General features: G+C 37.8%; 2 protein-coding genes and 1 non-coding gene across 4 annotated transcripts; all 3 read right to left on the minus strand.

The window, feature by feature from the left end:
* Positions 1 to 679: 679 nt before the first annotated feature.
* On the minus strand, positions 680 to 22,523 carry LOC131318710 (DNA replication ATP-dependent helicase/nuclease JHS1). 2 transcript variants are annotated; one of them, XM_058348653.1, is made up of 34 exons: positions 21,963 to 22,523; positions 20,472 to 20,639; positions 20,154 to 20,387; positions 20,006 to 20,068; positions 19,613 to 19,822; positions 19,466 to 19,519; positions 19,303 to 19,364; positions 17,260 to 17,392; positions 16,974 to 17,084; positions 16,786 to 16,882; positions 16,480 to 16,562; positions 15,382 to 15,447; positions 14,660 to 14,815; positions 14,472 to 14,527; positions 14,330 to 14,387; positions 14,139 to 14,249; positions 14,004 to 14,060; positions 10,893 to 11,027; positions 10,541 to 10,795; positions 9,101 to 9,175; positions 8,815 to 8,936; positions 8,627 to 8,699; positions 8,433 to 8,537; positions 8,124 to 8,291; positions 6,977 to 7,046; positions 6,726 to 6,877; positions 4,358 to 4,435; positions 4,173 to 4,265; positions 3,954 to 4,091; positions 2,054 to 2,093; positions 1,901 to 1,974; positions 1,630 to 1,764; positions 1,384 to 1,503; positions 680 to 943 (listed from the first exon to the last, which is right to left on the minus strand). In XM_058348653.1, exons 1-34 carry the CDS (start codon positions 22,386 to 22,388, stop codon positions 788 to 790), a joined length of 4,134 nt encoding a protein of 1,377 aa, XP_058204636.1. In that variant the 5' UTR covers positions 22,389 to 22,523; the 3' UTR covers positions 680 to 787. The 2 variants fall into 2 exon arrangements, with proteins under 2 accessions (XP_058204636.1, XP_058204643.1); XM_058348660.1 differs by having other exon boundaries at positions 14,472 to 14,523; positions 14,656 to 14,815.
* LOC131308798 (small nucleolar RNA snoR100) lies at positions 3,561 to 3,670 on the minus strand. Its single transcript, XR_009194570.1, has one exon. It is a non-coding gene; the product is annotated as a small nucleolar RNA snoR100 (small nucleolar RNA).
* Positions 22,524 to 23,463: 940 nt separating the features above from the next.
* LOC131318726 (uncharacterized) lies at positions 23,464 to 24,893 on the minus strand. Its single transcript, XM_058348671.1, has 2 exons — positions 24,184 to 24,893; positions 23,464 to 24,099 (listed from the first exon to the last, which is right to left on the minus strand). The coding sequence occupies exons 1-2, from the start codon at positions 24,462 to 24,464 to the stop codon at positions 23,820 to 23,822; spliced, it is 561 nt and encodes a 186-aa protein (XP_058204654.1). The 5' UTR covers positions 24,465 to 24,893; the 3' UTR covers positions 23,464 to 23,819.
* Between the last annotated feature and the right edge of the window lie 978 nt (positions 24,894 to 25,871).

The following is a 25,871-nucleotide window of genomic DNA, read 5'->3' on the forward strand; positions in this document are numbered from 1 at the left end:
AATCCATTCAAAAATAATTGTCGTGTCCGTGAAACGAGAATTTTTTTTAAAAAAATTACTCCCTCCGTCCCTAAATAAGTGTCCGGCGCGAAAAACTAGGCTTTCAAAAAAATGCATTTCTTTTGTTAAAAAAATTAATTTTTTTTTACAAATTAATAGATAGCAATGAGTTCTATTAGATTGTGAAAAAAAATTAAATTTTTTAATAAAAAATATGCATATTTTGTAAAGCCTAGTTTTGCGCGCCGGACACTTATTTAGGGACTGAGGGAGTATCTTTTATTTTTGACTTCCGTCCAAAAAAATTCCCCATCTAATTTTTCGTCCACCTAACTTTCCTCCGGTTAACTTTCCTTCAACCACCATTCTCAACTCAACTACCATCCTCACAATCAATCTATAAATAAACATATCTCCTACAATACCACAACATCCGTTCATTGATCGTCTTTTGTGGTTTTGCAGTACTTCTTTACAACCCGATCCCAAAATTTAGATTGTGCTTGGGAGTTACTGACAATCGGGTCTTATACTAAACTTAAATGAAAACAAAAGAAAAAGGAAAACTGAACTACACAAAGCTTAAATGACCTGCGGCCCTGTATAGGCTTCATAGCTTTGCAAATATGGTTTCCTCATCAATGGAAGTTCTTTGGCAATTAGGAAATAGTCAACAGGATTTGCAAGACAGAAAGAGATTTTAAGTTTTATTGACATATTAATGAGATTTTACAAACACTACAAAAATGTAAATACAAGAAATTGGTAAGTTACAAAAAAAATTCATTCACCTCATTTGAGAGCATCTCTTTAGCTCTCTGAGGTTGATATCCTTCTTGGACACACTAAATATGCCCGATTGCTCATCAATCTTCTCAATAAGAAGTTTTAAGAGTGGAACCTTAGAAAGTGTCTGGCACGACCCCACCATTATCAATTTCTTCTGCAACCAGGAAAAAAGGAAATTTTCCGTCACTCATTTGGTAAAGAAACAAGTTTTGCAAGACAGACAATTTTCCACTGCAATGGATTATTGACAAATGAACCACCATTGGTTGGGAAAGTCTACAATACATATCACTTAAAAGAATGTACCATATACACCTATTTTATAGTTCATTAATAACATTTTAGCGTGTTTCGTAACTTTTGTTCTAGAATTCATAACTTTTCAACAGTACAATTCGTAACATTTTCATTATGATTCATAACATTTTGATGTATCTCGTAACCTTTATACGATTCATAACTTTTTAGCAATACAATTCGTAAAATTTTCTTTATAATTCATAACATTTTGAGGGGTGTATATAATACACACTCAAATAAGGGGTGTGTATTGTAGTCTTTCCCCCATTGGTTTAACCGATGGATGATACAAACCTTGGCACGTGTCAGAGCAACATTAACCCTGTGCCAGTCTCCAAGAAGAGAAGAAATGCAGTTTCTTGGACTTTCATTTGATCTTACGAAGGAGACCAAGATGCAGTCTTTATCTCTTCCCTGGACAATCAATAGGTGGATTGCATAAGCAAGATTGCAGGTTCAATGCAAATGTGAGCCAAATTTGAATGTAATACACCTGGAAATACTTCTGAAAATTGTCACAAACATAGATGAATGTACAACCTGGTACTTATCAATGGTATGTATCTCCACAGATGTGGAAACAACATGGCGGATGAGATTTGTCTGAGAGTTATAGGGGGTGATGATGCCAATGTCTTCAACTTCAATGCCTTTGGTAACCAATTCCTCCGTAATCTACATGTAATGAACAAATTGTGCATGAGAAAATTGCCCTGGACAAAGTGCTAAAAGGGTCAAATTATCAACTCCCATAAGGTAAAGGATATGTACCATCATTTATTACAGGGAAAGAACTATGGAAGGAGAATACCTTGGCAATAATGTTGGCTTCAATTGGGTTATTTACGGTCTTCCCATCTTTTGCCTCGAGAGCAGGCACCATATCTAAGTTGTAAGTACATATTTAGTAAACAGCTCAACCAAGGACTAGAAAAAAGGAGATGGGGGAAGTATCAACCCAAACCTGTATCAATAAATATTACTGGTCGATTTGGATCCAAAACCTGCACATAATAGCATTCAGAATTTTTATGTCAACTTGGCATTTGGACTCAAGGCAATTAAATTGGTTTTCATCAAAGTGCAGATAAATGTAGAAGTTCAATCTCGTCAATAACAAACACCGATGACGACACTAGATATCGCCCGGTAAAAAAAAGGTTGTGATGCATTTACAATGCATGCAATAAATTCACTGCTCATACGTGTTAGCTCCTGATTTTGAACCACAACTGACTTCAAGTAATCTGTTTGGAGAAACTACTAAGTTGGGATCAATGTTCTAAATGAGATAATCCCAGGTCCATTTCCCTTTACCTAATAGAGGTATTTCCAAATGTGCTTCAAACAAAACAGTATCGTCAAAGGATGCGATTAGCATAAAATTTAGGTACCACCACAATTCCCAAATTGGTACTAAAAATGCTGCATTGTCACTTTCCACCACACTAGTTGGTCTTCTAATTGCCAGCCGTTTTTGAGACAAGTTACTCACCAGCACAATCGACTTTATAACCCCGGTTAGTGGTCATGTTCAATGTTTGCATACAGTAACCCCAATTCCTATTTTCCCCCTTTTGTGGAGAAACAAAATACTAAAATTCCTGGGTCATTTGTCTTTGGCTTCTAGTTTCTATAGTTTGTATCAACACATTCAGCAGGAATAATGCTTTCTTGGCATGAGTTATAACATCATCAGTGACGCAACCTCATCTTAATAAATGATCTTCAAGAGTTCACCTATACTCTCAAAGCACTTCTATATGCAAACTTTCATTGACAAATTACAACTAGAGCGTCACCTTGGCATTTTCTCTGATATTTGGTAAACCACTATTTTCCCTTGGAAATATGATATGCATTGCCATTGTGAATGATTAAGGGTACAGTTTCAGGCGACGAAAATCTCCAAAGGCCTAAGACAACCTACCAAGAACTACAACGGCGGTATCATAAGGCCAGCCACTCATCCAGGAACCGATGATTTATGCATAAATCTCACATCTAGAAACTGGCATATTGGAATTTGATGCACTAAAACTAGAGACCCCAAAATTTAGTCTTAAATAAAGCATTTTTTCCCAATATAAATCAGAATAACAGGAAAGGGGAGTCATATGTCAACAAGCACCGTTACAAATTAAGAAGGGGTGGAGAAAGGAAAGGGAAACACTTTTATTTATTTATTTTATTATTATTATTTTGGTGGTGGGGGGGGGGGGGGGGGGGGGGGGAGTAGGGCTGATTTGGCCTACCCAATAACTGCTGCTCCAGTGTCATTGGTTACTGAGCACATGGCTGGAATAACAACAACAACATAACCCATCTAGTCCCCAATCATTGGGGGTATGAGCGGGAGATAATTGGAGACAGACCTAACCTTTGGCAATATATGCACAAAGTGGCTGCTCTCAGAATACCACTGAAATAGTGGCCCCCCTAAACCTCCAAGAACCGAGGAGCTACAAGGACGTTTTGTTGTAGAACCATGCCCCCAAATCAAAGCCAAATGGCATCAGAGAGGGCAGGCCTAGAGACCCAAATCAATTTATGTGCACATTACCAACCACTAAAAATATCTTTGCCTGGCTAAGTCATGTTTTGTGAATTCATCTTCCTGAGTATGTTGGCAAGATACTTGTATAATATTCTTCCAAGGGATCAGCTAATCTGAATTCCAAATCCTAGGATATTATATAATATAAATCTCTAATATTTGAACAGGTCAGGTCATGCAATTTAACAGGACATCGGGATTAAAACAAAAAAGAATCAATGTGTTCCTTATACAAATAAAACACAGAGTAATACATCCTGATAACAAGTACATAACAAATACGTTAAGCTTATATAGACAGTATTACCTCCTTTAGCCATGTTGAAACATACTTAGAACTGGTGTACTTAAGTTTGGCATTCTCTACTTCCGAAGAACCACAATGCAATCTGTTACCATATATCAATGCATTGGATAGTTCCATAATGTCTGCACACATACGATACTGCATTTTCCATACACACATGCTTAGCTTGTTAGCCCAACTAGAAGAAAAACAAAGGTTGAACCGAAAAATAATAAACACCTGGCTTTGCAATGCTGAAATAGCCTGGGGATGCGCTTCTGAAAGCCTGCAAAACAAGCTTACGCCCATTCCATTCTCTAAACCCTCGGTGCTCTAAAATAAGCAGAACAAAACATTGTCTTCAAATCCTAAGTGACTGCTGGAATATATAACTAAACTGGAATAACATGAAGAAGATATGCAACCTGGACAAGTGGTGGTAACTGATAATGATCTCCAACGAGGACAAATTTGGATGCATACATCAAGGGCCCCAGGGATACCTGATAGGAGTATTTATTCATCACTTAATCAAACTAATTAATTCTTAGTTTAATTAGGAGAAAAGGCTAAGGTCAAATTATTACATCTTGATTCACAAAAAATAGTTGATAAACAGATGGATATATAAACTTGTTTATAGGGGGGAAAAAATACATACATTTGTACAGCAGCAAAAACATAACAAAGTGTATACATGATTTATCTGTGCATTAGATAATATAAGTGGAACCAAAACCTTCAACAGAATCCAAAGGCTCTTCAACATGCAAAAACTCTAGTCCTTTTTTATTAGCACAATACCTTTGCAGGCTACAAGTGTTGAATAGTACAGATACACTAAAAACCAGGCAATAGTTTCAACTTTCCATCATTAAAAGTAACTATTGAGCCTTGAAAAATATGTATCCAACATCAAACTTTAAGAAACAGTGATGCATACATTCTGCTCCAGAGTACAGCTTCAATAAAGAAAAAACAGAGGAAAGGAGGGTAAAGAAGAAAATCCTAATTAAGTTAACAAATCCCAGAGCATAAAATCTGATATTTGTTTTGCTCAAAGGCAGCCTCACCATTTCACTTAAAGGGCTCATGCCAAGGTCATAAAGCAGGTGGAGCAGGGATTTGTGGCATCTTTAACCAAAGAATTAACAATGTACTAAAAGCTACAAATAATTGGATCATAACTTTGCAAATGTCTCACTAGTCACAAAACGGTTCCACAACCTGTGATTTGAAATTTCACAAGAACTGATTTCAATTTTAGTTATTTGCCATCTAACCACATACTGTGATTAGGTGGAAAAGGAACAGCATCTTTTTCTGTCATATTTGATACTTTGAAAGATGCTTACATGAGTTTGTCATATTTTCTGTACTTAAAACACAAGCAATATTAAGGGCAAGGCGATGCGGCGCGATTTGATGCCAAGCAAGGTCAGTTATATCATCTACATCAAAGCATCTTTCGCAGGCTACACAGCTACGATGAAATTTCAGAGACTTGGAGTGCCACGATTCTTTTACGACATGGTTGAAATACCAAAAAATAGATCTAGGAGGGTGAAATGTTTTAACATGAACCGACTCTTTTACGACATGCTCGAATTACCAAAAAATAGATCTAGGAGGGTGAAATGTTTTAACATGAACTAATAACTGATGTGATTTATTAGAGCTCCCTCCAAAATCATATGAACTAAATTACATTAGAACGACATGCTATGCTATCTCAAGTGAAGGGAAAATAATAAAATACCAACACGTTTACTGCTCAGTGCTCAAAGCCAAAACAATACACTTTTTCCAATATAAACTTTTAATGGAAAAATCTAGCTGAAAATAGGCATAAATTCACTTCAATTGTTTGACTCGTAATAGACATCACATGGTCGATTAACCATAGGTCCATAGTTAACCCAAAAGGAATCTTCCAACTTTGAAAAATAAGAAACAATGAACAGTCCCGTTGAATGAAGCCAACCCGAGCCCTACACATTATCACAAACAATGGAAGTGCCACCTAACTGGTTGCACAGAAAACGCCACCATCATAGTGTGAATCAAAGTCCCACATCGCCTACATACCAAAGTAATACCGAGTATATACTCCCCTAGCCATTCTGAGTCACTCTTTTGAAAGCCTTTCTGCCTTTAAAGATGAAATAAGCTCGCCGGACTGAACTCGCTGTGAACCTTTTCAATTATTAGTGGGTTGAGTTCTACCCAAGACCGGGTAATATGGTACCAGAGCTAGTATCAAAGATGGGCAGGGTGCGTGTCGCTGGCCTGCACATTGCAAGTGCTGCCGAGTGAGCACGTTGTGCTTGAGGGAGGGTCCGAGGGTGTGAATCGAAGTCCCCCATTGCCTAGGTACCAAAGTAATATGAAGTATATAAGCGTGAGGGCACCCTCACTTCAAGAGCTAGCTTTTGAGGTTGAGTTCTACCCAAGACTGTGTATGATAGAACAAACAGATTCCTAACTGAAGGCCAAGAAAACCCCATTTCCCAGTAGCCATGTTATACAACGCATAATCACCAACAGCAAAAATACCCATAGATTTCACTGAGATACAAATGAACATAGCCCTAATGCAGCCTTAAACAAACAAGTCCAAATACCTTCACTTACACACTCTCTGTATCTCAACTAGTAACTAATCCCATTGTCATGTGTAAGTAACAACCATGATGAGCACTACTCATAAAAAAACAGCATTAGAGAATACTACACCATACTGCCTTCATAAATTGACGAAGACACGTAGCCAGGCCTTAAACGAAGACATACCGGGAGTGTGGTTTGTCCAGCTTCATCCATGATGCAAACATCAAATCTCTTGTTGACAAGCAAAGGACTAGTTATCCCCAAACATGTAACTGCAACAACTTTGATCTGGTCTAGTCTTACCTTAATTTCTTCAGTGCTATGTATGTCCATAGCTGTCAAAATATCATATTGAAAAGAAATCAATCTTTGAACCAAAAAGCTTGTAGAAAGAAAATCAAAAAGGAGGCCATTGCTTGATTGTAACATGCCACCTGAAAAGCAATGCCCACGAATCTCCTCATGCACCGCATCATTTCTTCCTATGCGTACAAAATCTATGCCCTGCAGCAGCATAAATTTTACAGAATTAAAAACACTTGTTTGTATGATGGGGGTTCTGTTAGACTTATCCCACATCGCTCATCTAAATCACCCAAGCTTGGTTAATAAATTCTAGAGGCTACTCCACCTATGGCCAATTGGTTTTAGGTTGGAACCCTCCAAGAAATCTAACATGGTATTAGAGCTAGGTCTTGGGTGGTCTCACCTCTCGTGGGAAAGTCTCTGTCATCTCTGTTGCCCGAGTCAGTCAGTCAGCTCCTGGTCTGTCACCTCCACGTGCATCCGAGCTGCACGTGAGGGGGAGTGTTAGACTTATCCCACATCGCTCATCTAAATCACCCAAGCTTGGTTAATAAATTCTAGAGGCTACTCCACCTATGGCCAATTGGTTTTAGGTTGGAACCCTCCAAGAAATCTAACAGGTTCCTGGTCTGCATACTTCTGGGTTCTTGGTGGGTTCGAGATAACCCCATTTCAGAGGTTAGTTCATTTTTGGGTGCCACCCAAAGGGAATTAATTTGTTTTGCCAGTGAGCACATAATTGCATTTATGTGGAAATTGTATCCGACTCTCTTGGCCAATTCACAAGAAGGGCTAAAGTGTTTAAACCCAACTCCTTCATGAATTTACACATTTTACACGATAAATATGTGAACTGCGTAGGTAGATAGGGCCGAAAGTTGATGGAAACCTTATAAACGTTTCTAAGAAGTAAACTGCAATTCGAAGGACTGAGAAGTACAAGATGATTCAGAAGCATCTAATTCATCTTTCGGATCCACAGAGGCAATGTTGATTGTTGAAAGATTTTGTACCTCTTCTTGTTTAGTATAATTTACATGCATACACATATGATATATTGTCAATCTCAGTTTTCAGCAAGGACTCTTATTGAGTTAGCAGACATTAAATTTATCTCAGTTTTCAGCAAGGACTCTTATTGAGTTAAAGCAGACATTAAAGTCAAACTGACTACCCCAATAAAATCTAGTTAAGGGATATGCTTAAACTACATGCCCATGGTTGACCTACAAAGAAGCATAAACCTGTGGAGGGCAATAACCTAAGAGAGATGACCTGAGCTTTCAATTTGAGAAGTAAATTATCGACAGCTGAGTTTGTGTATGACGTAAGCAAAATAGATGCTCCTCTCATCAACAGTGCCTTGACTGCATGCACCATAGTGGATGTTTTGCCAGTTCCAGGCATCCCCAGAATTAGTGCATAGTCCTTTGCTGTAAGTATCTGAAATAATCAAAATGTGCATTAAAGAATACCACCAGATGCAAAAATGTAATTGGTAGACTGCCAATTTAAACACCAAATGGTCATTGACAAAAGCTGTAACGAGAGTTGGAATGGAGATTGTGTTGCATAATAGGTAACCTTGATTATGGCTCTGCGCTGATCATTATTCAAATTTTTCTCAGACCAGATATACGATATTGCAGGGTCTTGACTAAATATACATCCACTATCGAATCTAGGAGCCTGCACAAGTGTACAATATCATTGACACCCACACATGTTGCAATGTGAGCAGAACGTTCCAATTTGTAGAGGTTTAGCATCTCACTTACCTCAAGGTCAACAATCATCCTTCTTTGATGAAAACTATGCTCATTTTGCAGGAAAAGTTGTATAAGATTGAACCTTCATCAACAAAGACAGGAATAAAGGACATATTCCACAATCATTCAGATAGCAACAGGTGCTACAAAATAAAAAACTGCCATGATAAATAGATCCCATTATGATCCTTAGTCACCTCATGATTGCAAATGATGTCATGGCTTCATCCTTGTCAATGCGCCAGACTTCATGATGGAGATCCTGTGCCATAGAAGAAGGGCTGCTCCCTGGAAGCCTTAAGCGCTTCGAAAAGGAAACCTAAGAGTTTTATAATATGACTAATCAGGCGATCAGAATGTCTAGAATACATCCAAATTGTTTTTAATGGTACTGTCGTACACCGGTGGGAACAATGAGTGCACTTGTAACAAAGTTTTTTTTTTTATCACAAGGAAGAAGATATACTGCAATAAAATTCTTACAGTAACATTGGAGCGACTGATGTCCATTATTATCCCACTTGCCACTGTTAATCGGCCATCTTCCGTACTCAGTATCTGAAATAAAATGCAGTGGCAGATAATTGTGACGTAGAAGCACATTGTTTTAGTATTTAAAAAACATAATGCAAGACGCAAGACTTACTAAAGCTGGAACAAAATATGAAATGACATCAATTTAACTCATCAGCATGCATAAAACAGATAAAAATTAGTAAGCAACCATGTTCAGAACTTGTAATTTACTGGGGTGCTACATTCCATACAGTAAATACAAAACAACTTGACATGATAAGTCAAGCCCTAAATCACAAACTGAAAACAAAACCATGAATTCATGATCACGAGAGAAAATAAAGACAGAATAATACTCTGATAATACCACATTGTATTCAAACTAGGATGCATATGATAAGGATCAGACTATCAACTCTGTTGGAGTATATCACACATCGGTTAGTTATCTCCTCCAAAGCTAGTTTATGAGCCTGGGCAGCCTCTCCATTGATTGCCAATTGGTTTTAACATGGTATCAGAGATAGGCTTTTGGACAAGACTCTATGTCGTTGATGGTTGGTTCGCCCTTTGTTTGTTGTTGATGGTTGATCGCTGTTGAATGATTGAATCGTTTGTTTACCTCACCACGTGTGAGTCAGGGGTCGCACGTGCGGGAGAGTGTTGGAGTTTGTCCCACATCAGTTAATTATCTCCTCCAAAGCTAGTAAATGACCTGGGCAGCCTCTCCACTCATTGCCAATTGGTTTTGAGTTGGATGCTTTAAAAAACTCAAAAGAAAATCTAAAGCGAGCATTGTGCAGTGCCTTATGGGAGAAAAAATAGGTATTGATGTATTGGATACATGTAAGTGTAGCATGTTATCTCCATCCCCAACCACTTCCCACCCTTAATGCTACCCTTGATCTCAGTTAATAAAGCGAAACGAAAACCAAAACATTAGTTCACTTATTCACTTTGAATGAGCAACCAAGGAAGCAGAATGAATTCTCACGATGAACTTTTCATTTCCTTATCATTTTTCTAACAACAATCTGGGGCAAGGCTGCCTACCTACTACCTCTCCCAAAACCTTGATTAAGTAGGAGCCTTATGTACTTGGTAACATCTCCCTTCATATTCCCATCCAGCCAACAAAAGAAGTTTCCACAATTTATCACTTAACTTTCTTTCCCCCAGAAATCTAAGATTCAAACAAAGCATGAGTTAGTTCATCACATCAGCACTCAAAAATATGAACAAACACTGAACAGGGTTTCTTATATTGATAAGCACATCCAACATAGCATAGATACCCGTAAAAGACTTGTACTTGAATTCTGTATAAATTGTTACATTCAAGTATTCACCTGAACTATCATGTCCATGCTAAGGAAGCATAAATACAGTTTAGGAGAGAAAATGTACCACATAGTCTCCACTTCTAAGAGAGCAATTACTGCCATCAACAGGAGAAGATCCAGTACTCAGAGAGTCTCCATTACGTGCTACACCACCAAGTTGAGGCAATTCTTGGCGCACAAAGCGATATATAAATCGGTTGCCCTTAGAGAACTTTGTCTGTGGGATTTCATCCGAAGTATCAAGAATGACAGAAGAAAGGCAACTACTTGACTTTTCATGCCTTGAATTAGATGACCACCAGATATCTTTCTTAGCATTCTGGGACAGTTCACAACAAATTAGCATGCAAGTAATTACTCAACACTTTTAGGAATTAGCTGTTGGTGTCAAGCATACAGTCATTACATCATTGCACCTGTATTTCCTTAGCTTCTAAATCAATTAACTGCTCCCATCGCCGAAGGAAAGCACAATGCCTACTTGTCAAATGGCTCACAAGTGAAACAAACATGTCACCCAATCCACTATCCTTGGTGCTTCCACCTTGGGCCTTGAACATTGAACCAACAAGAAGAAAACCACAATTTAGTACAAACAAGTGGCATGATTAAAGAAGGCATATTCCAGTAGGAAAGATGTGATTTGGGATTGAGGACCTCAAGATTGACAACAAGAGCACCATCACCACAAAGATACAGGTTTTTTTTTAACGACCCACAAAGATACAGGTTACAAATGCTTTTGCATGATCTTGATTCTATACAAACATTCACACTCATTATTCAGTTCAAAGTCCACAACATGTGTTAGCCTTCAGTTATGTATGACTAATGACTATACAGTAGTAACTTTTTGCAATTTGATCTTTGTCCAAGACAACAGCAAAAACACATTCCCATTGGTTAAAATAGGCCCCAACCTAATACTCCTGAATCGGTTTACCAAGGTGCAATAAATAAACTTAGATTGAGAGGTACTGCACTCCTAGTTGTTCCTACAAAGTCAACCTTCAAAGGAGAATCAAAATAGTATGTGAACCATTATCCATAAAATTCTTATAGAACAATTGCAATCCCCCTTCCCCCTACCTAATATATGGAAAGGAAGATACATAATTCTGCACACGTGCAAGGTCTTTTACGGAAATGCAAAAGATATGTTGTGGATGTGTGCATATATAAGCATATAACCAAACTAAACGAGGTACTCTGATCCAAATCAATTGGGGTCGGCCACATACATCCATTTTTTGCCATTCCACTCAGTAAAGGGAAGGTTTGTTCTGTTGTATTGATGCCATCAAATCAAAAGAGGATTGAATAAGGGAAAGAAAATCTCTTTTAGGGATACAAAGAGTCTAAGCTCTAATATATATTCTTTAAAATGAAAAAAAAAAAACTCAAAATAAGAGACCTACACACCTATTTAAAAATCAATGACCCTACTAACACTAGAGGACCCTAGAATGACACAAATCCCTTAGAACTACTGCATCGTGGATAAATACAGTCTTTTGGTCTTAATGAAAAAAATAATACCACAAGGTCCCATTAGATCTTCAACATTTGAAAATAAATGAGTGCTTCTGTTTTACTAACAGAAATCACAGGTTCACAAGAGAAACTCCAGCAGTAAGTGAATTTGAATCCAGCGCAAACACAGACAAAAGGCCCAAAAGGTAAAAGATCAAGTACGTATCCCAATTGTTGCCAACTCTTACAAGAAACAAGCCCCAGTCTTGCCTCTTGATTAATTTAATTCAAATCCAGCCCTATAAGTGCCACAGAGAAAAGCCCAAACTAAGAACAGGGTAGATTCTACCTTTCAGTTGACTGCCAAGACCTGGAAATTAGGGCCTTATTCCACCTATAATGATGCACTTCCCATTAACAAACAACAATCTCATTTAACAAGCCAAAGCTATTGTGGAAGCGGAACTTCTTATGTATAGCTTAGTATGTTCACTCACATGGGGCCAAGCTCTCCAACTCACAAACAGGTCAAACAATTGACACTATTGGTCGGTATGCTGAGGCGATGAGTTGGAGCACAAGACCTTGACTTCTTGGTAGTCTGTGCTGTGCAGAACAACAATATGGGGAAATTCTGGGATACTCCTTTGGGTTGCATTGGATTTGTGGGTAGTAGATAGGACAGTAAGTCAATTTAGTATGCTGGAATAAAAGTTTCCTAACCAAATCAAAGAAAGATTACAACACGGTAGCATCGTTTGACAGGCAACAACAAATAGGCCCGCTGCTGGATCACTACGCCATGATGAGTATGGCCACGTGAACTCATGAAAAGCTTCTCCGAAATCAACTGAAGTGAAACGACTCTTGTGAAGCCTTCACCCCGGTATCCTAGTTCTTCCTAATGACAAAGTTTTGACTTTCTAGTCCTGCATGTTGAGCCACTCTTTCGGATTATGAGATTTATAGTCAAAACAAACCCTTCAGTATTTTGAAAATTTTTCTGCACCTTTAAACTCTAGTTTTGAACTCAGAAAGTCGCATATTTGCCTCCAAAAGCCAAAAATGGACTCGAAAGGAGGTTGGCGGGCCCCTGCATAGAATGGCTGGACAGGCATTCCAGCCACCAGCCTTCTCTCACATTAAAAGCCAGCGATTTAGCCTTTAATCGGGTCACCAATTCCACATCAATGCTGCATAAACCTTAGTTTGCTCATGTTAAAAGTCAATAATTTTTCATAAAGAAATTTCGACAAAAAAACATCATGTAAACATCATGTACGGTTGTCTCTATGTAAACTATAATGGTTGCATATGAGTATATTTGTGGCATTGTTACAAATTACTGTAGCATCTGTGTTAGTCATCCAGAAGCTGTATTGAATACCCATGACCAGGCTTCACAAAACAAATCCAATAACAGAGAATACATGAACTATCCATTAGTTAACCTCCACAAATTTGTAGAATGTCTACAAAAACTATATCCCCCATTATATAAATATATATAGATAGATACATAGGGTTAGTGTTATTTGTGTATTTCAATGGTATTAACTTTCTAGAGTTAACAGGGGTTTCTGGCAATTATCTTGTTCTTGGCATAGTAATATAAATACACAAGTGATGGAGAGGACTTTTTTAATGCTCCTTCATGGTTTACCCTAATTGTTCTCCTCTTCTTTTCTCTACCTCTTCTTATTCTTTTTCGAATTTATCTTATAAATATTGACTTGAAAAGGTGGGAAAGTTTTACAGGTTCAGAAATAATTTTTGGCAGAACTAAGACAAGAAGAAAAGGAAAAAAATCATAGTCTCCCAATTAAGTCATATTACTTCTTCGAAGTGCATTTGCCCATATTACTTCCAGTTGAATGGTCCAAAGAAGGAATCAAAAGTCCTAGCTAGTAAAATTTGCACAAGGGGTCGAATTCAAGTTTGAATCGTTGATAGTTATAAGAGTAATCATAAGGTGCCCTCTAGCAATAGTGGTAAACCAGCCAACCAGCTAAATAGCAATTCAAGGCCATAACAGTACAAGGCAAAAGGTTTACCTTATGGTAGACAGTACAGGCATTTAGGTGGCGGCAACCTTTGCACATGCTTGGGCTCTACACAGGAAAATAGGGATTGATGAGATCGTAACCAGGTGAAGAATCATCCCATCACAGTGCAATCAACAACCATACCTGTAACATTGGTGGCAATTGTTGAGATGTTGATGCCTTGAGAATATCACTTGCAAGTTCATTGCGACGCATGATCAGCCCAACCAAGTCGGATCTTCTTACCGCAATCCCCTTCACAATATCATAAAATCATGCAATACAGTAAATAACAAGCAAAAACGGAGGAGATGCAAGTGAGGATCTGAATTTACCTGTGTCCGATCTGTGTGGAGATAGTATAGAAGACCGCAATCAATAGTCTTCAGGTATCTGAAAACAGAAACAGCAAAGATATGAGAGAAAGAAATAATACTTATGGCTGACATATACGGAAATTGCCCAGAGCACACAAACCTCTCAGACATAAGGAGTGTATACAACATCACTTGCGCGCTGTGTTCCATAGCTGACTGCACAAGCAACCAAGTAGAAGTTGATAATATAATTGGGAGGGTGGAGCAATCAGAAAGTGTCTAATGGAAATAATTTTAAATACCCTCAATTTCTTTGAAAAGGAAATAGAACTTCGACAAGGAACTTGCCTGGCCACTAGTTCCTTTCCCAGTTTTAAATTCGAAAGGCATTATCTTCTCATAAACTTCATGGGCACTCGAAGTGACTTCAACTTGAATAGATGCATCAATCATCCCTTTCAGGCCATATTTTGGGGCCCATGCCATCTCTTCAATGTCCACTACCTAAATTTGAACAGCATAACTCAGCAAAGCAGTGTTAGTTTGTATATGTACTAATGACTGCTCTACATGTTTTGAACACTTCATGTGTACCTATGAGCAGGCAATTGCAATTAAGAAATGAAGTAAATGATGACTAAACATTTGCCAATATAAAAGCGCAATATGGATATATCAGATTTCATATAAACGTTCAAGCAACAAGCAAAGGGATGTGCATTTCTCAACTGCATCTGTGTGCCGCATGTGGTATTCAAATCAGTAATTGCATGTAAGAAACAAAGGAAATAATTACTAAACATTTGCCAACATAAAAGCTCAAGTATAAAGGTAGATTGGATTTTGGAAAAACATTCAAGTACCGAGCACAGCTGTGAGTGTTTCTAAACTGCGTCTGTGTGCAGCATGTGGTATTCCATTTGGTAATGTGTATGCACATTCAAATCTGTGCATACACAGATGCAGTAAGTTATCATAGATTCATCCCAATAAATCAATGTTGAGGCAAAGTCCACATGAGATATCCAGCGCGCATGCACAAAGAAAAAAGACTTAGTAAGATTCATTACCTCAGTTACTCTAACCTTCTTCAGTCCCCCATTAGATCCAAAATCAACACTAGGAAGTTTTGAATCCTGAAAAGTGTAATGAACTGTAAGCCTCTGAATTAATGAGGTACGACATCAACACAGCTACAGTTTACTTAGTCAAACAAATGTAAGGTACATGCAAGAAAATATTCACACAAGCTTCAAACATATATGGTTTATACCTGTTCAATTATGACCTTGTACAATTGTAACTTCCTTTGATGGACTTTAGAGTTCATTTGTTAGTAGCTTGTATTGTTGGGAGTTGATGGGTTGTAATCCTTCCCTCAACCAACTTCCTGACATGATTGATCTTAGGAGTGTATACTCGAGGTAATTGGCCTCGTGTGTACACGAGTGGGATTCCCTTAATGCCTTGATCTATAAGATTTTTTGCTTATAGCAAAAAATGATGTTCCGGGTTCTATCCAAGTACCATGCATCAGCCAAGGCAGAAAGGGAAATACAAGTATCCTTCTGAGACAAGGAACAATTTTATCCATCCACAAACTAACAAATCTTTACCTCAGCGAGAATATGATACCATGCTATTCGAAAAGTGTTCCCGTGATAATTGTTACGGTGACGGCTTAGAAAACATATTGTGGTTAAATTTAGTCAGTTTAAGGAGTTCTATTGCCGTGTAAAATGTACTTGTTGCATAGACTTTTTGATAGCTAAATATTCTGTGTTAGGCCTTCAGGTACTGTGAGTAAACTAACAAGGTCAGAAATATGATTGAAGGAAGCCTCAGTTCAAGCTTCTTGGTGTGTGCATCCTCCCCTCCTATTGTTTGAGCCCTACTCAGTGTTTGCTTTCATGTGATTATCTCTGCACATCCAAGCTGGGGCCGAACATTAACGCAACTGTTAGATCGCATGATAAACATTATCAGGCATATTTTTTAATAGCCTAAGTGTACACATTTTCCAGTTAAACGATTTCCTAGAGGTCACAATGGTCTATGTTTACTGCTCATGCCAGGTTTGCTCAGAGATCGTAACAGTGTCACCATCCCTAAAAGCCATCACAGTGAAGAAGAATGGAAATGTCTGTTAGAAGCCAAGATCAGCGCACCTGTGTTTCTCGGAAGAGGAGTATCCAATTTAACATCCTTGGAATTCCCTCAATCAACGTCTTGTGCATTTCATATTCATTCACTGCAATGTCCACCAACCGTGGAAGTCAAAAAGTTTGCATACAATAGGATAAGTGCTTTTACAGTCTACCAGTCCATCCGCATCGTTAAGCCAAGATAAATAATACGGCTTATTGAAGAAGTAGAGAGCATGGCTTCAAAACTCCAATGTAAGATAATTCTGATGACAGTGCCAGTGAAAAACGGAAATAACAGAAAAGTGATATTCTTTTATAAATCAACACCTCCGCATGCATACAGGCTCTCAATATTTTTCTGGAGCACCATTCTTGCATATTCCTCCAAGAACTCTTTTGTTAGATCTTCCCTTGTTAATCCAGCCTGTATATTCATTCAAAGAAATAAAGCACTTGCAAAATGTAAGTGTACCTCAGAAGCTTGGTAACACCAAATCAAACACTAGAAGGGAAACCTGAAAAATCTGATGCAACAAGGTGCCAGTCAATGCTGCAACTGATTGCTCGCTGCATTTTAGCCTCTCATCTAGGACCGTCCGCCTAGGACAACTGAAACTGGCAGCAACCTGGATATTCCATTTTTTTGTAAACCACCAGTGGGGAAAAACAGAAACGTAGTCAATAGAAATCAACCATAAATGAAGGCTTAAAGCATTACATGATACCTAAATCACACCCCGTGCTGCCAATGGTGAAACATAGATACATAATCCGAATAATTATGAGTAATAAGAAGAGTACCCGTGTTCCAGACACCAAAACCTCTGGGTGAACAATTATATAATTCTGGTCACGATTTACATCGCATTTCCCTTGGCCATCAAATTTGCCAATGACATGAATTGTATCCCCAGGTGCAATGACACTATAAACCCTATGGGATAAAAGAAGGAACACTAGCATCATAACTCCATGTATTTTCCTTTAATAGCTACAATGTAGCATCGGGCTAAGAAACGCACTTTGACATAAAATATTATTTGCAAAAATAAATAAATCGGAAATCCTTTTCTAAAACACATACACCAAATTTGTTGTAACGTAATAAAGTTCATAACTTAAACCTGAATGGTCTAATGAAAGAAGAATTAACTAGTAAAAGGAAAACTTCAACAGGAAAGAACACAACAGCTTACATGTATTAAAGACCTTGCAAGAGCAATTAATTGAAAAAAAATTATTTTACAATGTCATGTGAGAGGAATCTATTTACAATTCATACAACTAGGGAAGCAACTAAAGATCAGTAAGTTCAAAGGATGTATTTCTCCGCAAGCTAAATAACTACGAATTTTTATAGGCAGCTTCCCAGGCGTCTGGGAGATCAGTTGGGCACTTTTAGTTACCAAATCGCCAAGGATGCTTGCCTGAGCTACTTAGTTGAGCACCAAACAGCCTGTGACTAGTGGACAACCTTTTTTACCTTGTTAAAAGCAACAGTGAGTCTCCTTTTTTCTTTAGCTGATCAAAAAAATAGTGAGTCCTTTTTGCAAAACAAATAGCAATAGACAAACTTTCTAGATGATAAAATTATATACCGATCTTCAATAGGTTGAACTGATCCCCAATAGGCACAAATGTGCATTTTTCATTATAAGTGCGTTCTCTTAGAATGTTGGGACTTGGGCAGCTAAGCAGCAATATATAAATAAGATGAATATAGCCAAAATGAGGATGCTAAGGTGGATGTGTGGTAGAAGAGATAGGATTAAAAATGGAAATGTTTTGTGAGTTGGTAACAATGGAAAGGGTACCACCAAATAAGAAAAATAGACTGAGATGGTTTGGTCACAGACAATCGAGAGTCAAGACTAGCGGCAAGAGGTAACAAAAGAAATAAGTTTATTGTTTAAAGGCAAAGGGGAAGGGGAAGGCATAAATCAACATTCGATGATGCTAAAAAAAGACAAGGATTTAGTAAATTTAGTGGACTATACGGCCTTTGACAGAATAGAAGGGCCAAAAAGAATTCACTTTAGACGAACCCAATTGATTAGACAAAGCTTAGGTTGGTTTGGTTAGGGGATGGTATTGTTTGACTACTCAACTAATACTAGTTGATGATGAATGTAAATTAGATTCATGCATAATGTTGTCAAAATACAGGATACATGTGCTAAGGTTGAGTACGATAGTCAAGTAATTATTTAAGCTACAATTTTTACATAGTTAGCTCTAGCATTTGAGCAAAGATCACAACGTGTAACCAAAATTGAAACCAAGCATCCCTTGCATGTTTCTTAAATTGTTCAAGATTGGAAAATTTTAAAGGGGAAAAATAGAACTACCAATAACAGTTTTGATGAAGTTGGCAAATGAATGAACATACAAGAAACTTTCAGAAGTATTTAAATTTCTGAAGGCCATTGCCTTGGATCGCCTATCTGTTTTGACAGCTACTATTAGTATCAAAGGTAATTTGCTTATCAGAAAAGTATTGAATGTAAAGCTCTGCCTTTGTTGGAAACCATAAAGACCTCTTCTTTTCTCTTTTTCCTTGATAGGAAAACCTGAGTTGTCACAGCCCATTCCATTTTGGTAGTTCTACAACGGATTCTTAACAGCAACACTATGCTAAAGCGATAATTCCTACGCAAAACAAATCGGGGCACTTAGAAACTTGATCTCCAAATATTACGAACTACCCATAGTCAAACTTAATATGAAATCAATTGAATGGAATGGTTGATATTTGATAACTACAACGTCATCTCAAGTTCATTAGTAAGTGAAACTTTTACACCGATGGTTGAAGGACGACAAGTCACAAAACTAACCACGTACCACTCATCCCACAAATGGACAACCCGTTCTTCTCCACTTTGCTCGTTCAATAAGCGAAGAACCTGAAAGGCAAAATAGCTCACTGTGACTAGCACTATGCCTCAGTATTCAAGCTTCACAAAGACATTAGAAAAATAATAATACGTATATAAATAAAAAAAACCTTAAAAGGGCATTGGGAACCAGATGAATTAACAGTTCCACGTTTCTCAGAAACCTGCAACAGCATATTCCAGTACATTAAGTACGTAAGGCACATCTACTTCCAAGTGCCAACATAAGGATGAAGGTGAAAAATATGGAGGCATACCTCCAATACAAGACAATAAATATTGGAGATTTCCCTTTTGACATTTCTCGGCAGATTAGTCACCAAGCTATTCACAACAGGATGAGCTTTGACAAATTTCTCACCACTATTTCCAGCCTGAACTTCAGCTATGCATGTCTCCATACCCTTACTTTCGGACTCATCAACTGAAAGTACACCTTCCACTTGGTCTAAAAGTTCGAGCAATGCCTAAGAGAATCGACAAGAAAATTTTAAGAACATACTGATAAGCAGAGCATAGTTAGAAGATAGGAAGACAACCCATAATTTCCTCTAGCATTCAGAACACTAAGAAGCAAACAGAGAATGCAATTGGAGTGGAAAATGAAGACAAAAGTTAGAATCCGAATATATCACTCCCAGTTTTATTACCTTTTTGTGTTGCCTTGAATCCAGCTGATCAGTTGTTTCATGCGGACCGGCTCCATCATCAGGCTGTATTTTAAATTTCATAAACTATCAGAAGAATATTTTTCAAATAAGTAAAAAAGAATTCCTGATCTGAGAAAACATAACTTACCTTATCATGGCAATATGAAAGAGATGGTGGAGTCTTGAAAGGACTCGGGCTATTAGTTACACAGGTGTTGCTGTTATCATTTGAATTTTCTTGGCTTCGATGGAAGCCTATATCAAGATTTGGATTAAACCTTTTCAAGCTAACCCCATTTGTGGATAACGAGGATTTCTCTGTTGACTTCAGCGGAGGCGAAGAAAGCCACTTCTCAATCTTACCGGGTGATCTGGGAGAACTCTGTACCTTCTAGTGTTAGACACCCACCAAAAATGGATAAGAAAACAAGTTAAGAAGAATCAATAACCAATAAGAGATTCATGCCTTATTCAGCTGGCAGTGATGGAAATCTAAAGAGTTGATCCTTGAAGATTCTGCTAACACTTTGACCATATCAGGTAAATGCTTTGATACCGCATGGAGTCGATCATTAACAGGAGAAATTTTCCAGGTTATCTCATCACCTCCATCATCCTGGCTCTGCTTGATCAACTATCACAGCAAGAATGTAATAGGTGTCTTAGCCAACATATAATCTGTCAAATACACTTGCGTAACTTAGAATTTTTGCTCTTAACAATTCTGTAAAAGTTGTTTAGTTTTGTTAGCCTTGTTGTAGAATTTGTTGCTGTTGTTGTTTCAAGGGAATGCCCCTGTGATCTCTTGTAGCTTTTTGCGCTTTTTGGTGGTTTAATAAAATTTGCTTACCAAAAAAAAAAATTAGAATGTTTATGGTATTGAATCTTCCTTCATTAATAAATGTTGTTCTTGAATAATTCTTGGTTACTTACCAAGCAAATAACCGAAGAATAAATGCAATTACTGTTCTCCTACTTATGAACTCAAGGATGTGCAGTCAGTGCACAGAATGCTAGTCCCATTTCTTTTCAAGACAAATTGTTTTATTTTCGTAGCTTTTTTTTTTTTTTTGGTAAACACGTGTAGAGAGAAATATGCCCTTCATGCCAACATATATGAATAAGTACAAATCATGAAAACTTTTGAACGATTTTCATCCATAAACATGGCATGACTCTACTTGTTCCCACGCGGAGGAATATTGTCGGTTCTTGTTGTAAGATATGTAGAAGCCCTTTAGCAGATTTTCAACATCAAAACTGATAGAAATTGACTTTTATGCTAACCACCAACCCCAGTGACCTGTGGATAACCTAGGTACATGGCCACTTGGATATAAGAGCATTAAACTGTTGTAGAGAAATTGATAGTGTATTAAAGCTCTAATCTTGTTGCCATATTAACCCCTTGACCACCACCACCCAATGAGTGGCATGACCCAAATTATTATTTACAGATGGACTGATGTAGATTCATACATTTTTCTTGATAAATTTATTGTTTGACATTTTTTAGAACCCCACTTCTTCTTTCTTGAATACACTTACCATACTCCTCTCCCAACCATCCACCCACCGCCCCAAAAATACAGTTCAGCTTCGTCCCTACCACAGAGACACAATCGTAGTGTTGCACGAACAATCCAACAGCATAAACAATCCCAGTACCATGTTTACAAGCTCTTGAACATTCTAGGTAAAAAAGTGGAGCTAATATCACATTCAAAGGAGGTCAATTTCATCAACTTGAGCTTAGCTCACGTGGTTTTACTCTTGAACGCAATGGGGCGGTGGTTCAGGGTTCGAGCTCACATGGAATAATCAAACTAGTAGTAGCAGTCAACCTACTAACCAACCAACATTGTATCCTATATCTGGAAAGAAAAAACACTAAGAAGGGAAAGAAAAAAAAAAACCCCATCACAAGAGCCCAACAGGTGCGAGAGAAATGGATTACCATTCCAGGCGAAAACTTGAAGCGCTTGACAGACACCGACTTGCAAATCTCAGGGGACACCTCGGATTGATTTTCCCCGGCGTTAACAGCTGCCGGTAAGAGATTCTCGGGAGGAGTATTCTGCGAATTCGTCGTCTCAGTTGTCCGCGAATCATTCGTAGGGTTCCGAACTGCTGAATCGAGTGCGATTTTTTTAGAGTTTGGGGCGGCTGAAAGTGCGGCAATCGGACCACTCTTTTCGGGAGGAAGAGACCCATTTGTAGGTATTTGAAGCTTATTAGTATTGGGATCTGGTGTTTGTTGGGTTTTAGGGTGGTTTTGGGTGAGGGTGTGGCGGTGGAAGAAGTGCTGGATTCCGAACTTGGAAGGCTGGGAGTTTTGATTCGATTTCTTGGAGGCAGAGTTGAGTTTCTTCTTCGGAGGCATTTTCGAAACGGTGAAAATGGGAATTAGGGTTTTGATCTCCTTTAGCTCCCAAAACTACACAGCATGCTGAAACACTCCTGTATGTTAGCGGGGGTTAGAGAGAGAGAGAGAGAGAGAGAGAGAGAGAGAAAGGGTGTTGTGTGATTTTTCCCGCTCAATTGTTTTTTTTAGTTAAGGAGGGAAAGTGGGTGGGCGTGTGTTTTTTTTTTTGATCGAGAGATTCGGGGGAAGTGGGGGGAAGCATCCAGTACAATCGTGTGACCTGGTGAACCCAGTAACCCACCACACGGGCCACACTCCGATTCCGAAAAATGCCGAGACCATGTTTTTTATTTTTATTTTTTTTATCAGTGCCGAGACCATGTTGGTTTTGGTATTTTTAGATTTTAGGTAATGAGTGGAGCTCTATAAAGAGATAAATGAAAGTAATGATTCAAAGAAAATTTATTTACTTATTAGGAACCGTGCACAGAGAGAAAATTCAAAATCCAAAATCTCCAAATGAGCATGGTCCGAGTGACTGGATTCTCGTTGGGCATTAGAAGGTGTTGTCAAGTTTATTAGGCCATTTTCAGACATGTAATAATGATCGAAATTGTTCATTTAAAAAAAAATATTAACTTTCACACTCTCTTTTTGTTCAAGTGCATTTCATTTTTCATCTTCATTCATATAAAATTACAAAATTACCATCCATACATTTTTCCCTCGCACATGAAAAGGGTAATCAAGTAATTTCACATCACTACAAAATAAAATAAAAAGTGCATGCGGATAAAAGGAGAGTGAAAATCAATTTCTTTTTTAAAAGTTTCAATATAATTTTCATGCAGTCGATGTTCTCGATAAATTTTAAAAAAAATAGTAAACAATTTCGATTATTAAAAGAGACTAAGAGGCTTCCTATTTGTAAAACACTCGTTCAATCTATCAATCGATATTATAAGCAGACTAGCGAATGCCCTTGCGCAACACATTTTGAAGACAACTAAAGCTACATGTCGAACAATGAGCAAATGGAGGACATGTTGCAAAAAATGGGTAGGAACAAAGTAAACTATGGTATATGTGCAAGACAAATCGAGGTGCAAAAAATATTCAAGTTTTACAGAAATTTCCAAATGTATTAACTTGCAATAAAGTTTATTGGATAGTTTGTAATACATCCTTTCTCAAATGCTAGTTTCTACGACTGCGGGCTTCCAAAGCTGGAGCAGGATCATAAATATACAGTTGAGCATATGATGCTTCCTTTTCCTGTAGTGGTAGCAGTGAACCTGCATGATGTTCCAATTCCCCATGGATAGTGAAAGATGTAGGACCCCTTCCAGTAAGCACTCACAGATCCGATGTAGCTTCAAGACTTGTGAAAGTATTGGTTGCATTATACTCCTGAGCATGCTTTCGGAATGATATTGATCAGTCATCATCCTAATCATACAATGCTCGAATTGGTGGAGGGGGTGTAATAAGTGTAGGTAGCCTTATCTTTCCTTTGAAACAGCAAGTGCCGAATAATGGATGACTTATAGAAGATTTTGCCAATCTTTCATTCATCCAATGTAGGGCTTTACAATGAAGACATTGAATATCCATATTGCCAAGATTATGCCTCCCTGAAATTATGTGAGCTCTACTAGGTCCCTCGAAATTCATAGGCACTTCTAATTCATCTTCACAACATAGTTTCACTCGGTTGGTAATATTAGGCCTAAAAAAATTATTAAATACTTAGTTTTGGGCCTAAAAATTATTTAAAACCTGGGAGATGCAATTCATCCAAAAAAAGGTGTACAGATTCGCGTGTGTGGTGGAAGATGTGCTTGGCATGAGGGGCTGAGATGTGGAAGTTTGTGCAACCCTTTGTCGCTTCTCTATAGATTGGGTGGCAATTGATCCTTGTCTAAAGGAGTTGAGAGGACGACGACTGGTGTCAAAGAAGGAGAATTTGCTTGTGGTATCAGTTGAAGACATTCGTTGGTTCGCTCTACTTGAGAGTTGAGACCGTTGTCCCGATGGATAAGAATGGCCTTGCTTTAGATTTCTCTCTCGTTCTCGTCGTGCACGTTGGGCCATTGCTTTTTTTTTTTTTTTGATGTAATACTACCATTAGGTACCTTAAATACCGACAACACATGTCAGGCTATGTTTTTTCAATTCAATTTATCTTGACCACCCATAATTTCAACATTACATATATTTTCTGAAATTTCTATCAATGTTTGGTTGTTACTTTCATGATCTCTATATAAATAGTGTAGAAAGTATGTACCTCATGAATACGCATGACGTTCACATTCCGCTCTTCATGATTACAAAAAGAATAGACTTCAAGCTCAAACTTTTTTTTCCCTTTACCTGGGTTTGTATCCCCTCAGATTAAATTTTGGCCCTCAACTCGCGTGGAAGTTTAATGCCTTCAATCTTCTGGAAAGGGGAAAAAAAATAGCTCTATTCGATAACTAAAACGCACAGTTCTAATGTCTCCAAATATCACCAACCCCTAAGCTCCAACTCCTACTTTCAAATTGCCCATAAACTACTTACCCCTATCATTGGAGAGATTTGGCCTTTAGGTGATAGGAACCCAGCAAATAATGCATTGCATAAGCAGAACACCTGTTCTTTTGCTTCGAAAATTGCAAAAAGGTAATATAAGAAACGTAACAGAGAAAATATTATAAAGTCAATGACTTGGAAGCAATTTTTGAAGTGTAAAGAAGAGGATCAAGCGATGGATGAAATTTGATGGTTGGACACTAACAGTGTTTAATTTTAGATGGTTAGGCACCTCAATAAAATCTAGACCTTATATATTTTCTCTGTAATATATGAAAGGTAACATCCTCATCATAATTGTCCCTAATATTTCGAAGTGTAAAGAAGAGGATCAAGCAATGGATGAAATTTGATGGTTGGACACTAACAGTGTTTAATTTTAGATGGTTAGGCACCTCAATAAAATCTAGACCTAAACTTAAATTGCTAGTGGAAAGTGACATATCAAACAGTTTGCTTCTTAAAAAATCACTTACTCCAAAATTTGAGTAGAAATCCATTTAAGATCATTACAACACTTGACTCGAAAAAGTGAATACACATTAGAGGGTTAGCGAAGGCAAAAATCACTAACATTCATTCTATCTTTTCAATCAGCATCCTTAGGCCTACAAATTAGAGCAAAATATTTATTTTAGTAAAAAATAGGGCAACGGTTGACAACCGAATATAAATTGTAAACTGCTACCTTGGCTGGGCTCCCAAAAACTCTAGTTAACACATGCAATTAGGGCTCCATCTGGTCACCGAATGATACCTGCCAAAAGCAGGGGGAAATCAAACATAATGAGACCTACCCAATTAAGAACCCTAATAGGAAAAAAAATGAAACAACTAAATAAAAAGTGTAATCAAATCCACCGTCAAATTTGGATTAGCCACTAACAATAGAATAAATCTCCATTCAAAGAAGAAAAGACTAAC

Source organism: Rhododendron vialii, chromosome 1a (genome assembly GCF_030253575.1).
Source record: "Rhododendron vialii isolate Sample 1 chromosome 1a, ASM3025357v1".
Lineage (NCBI taxonomy): Eukaryota > Viridiplantae > Streptophyta > Magnoliopsida > Ericales > Ericaceae > Rhododendron > Rhododendron vialii.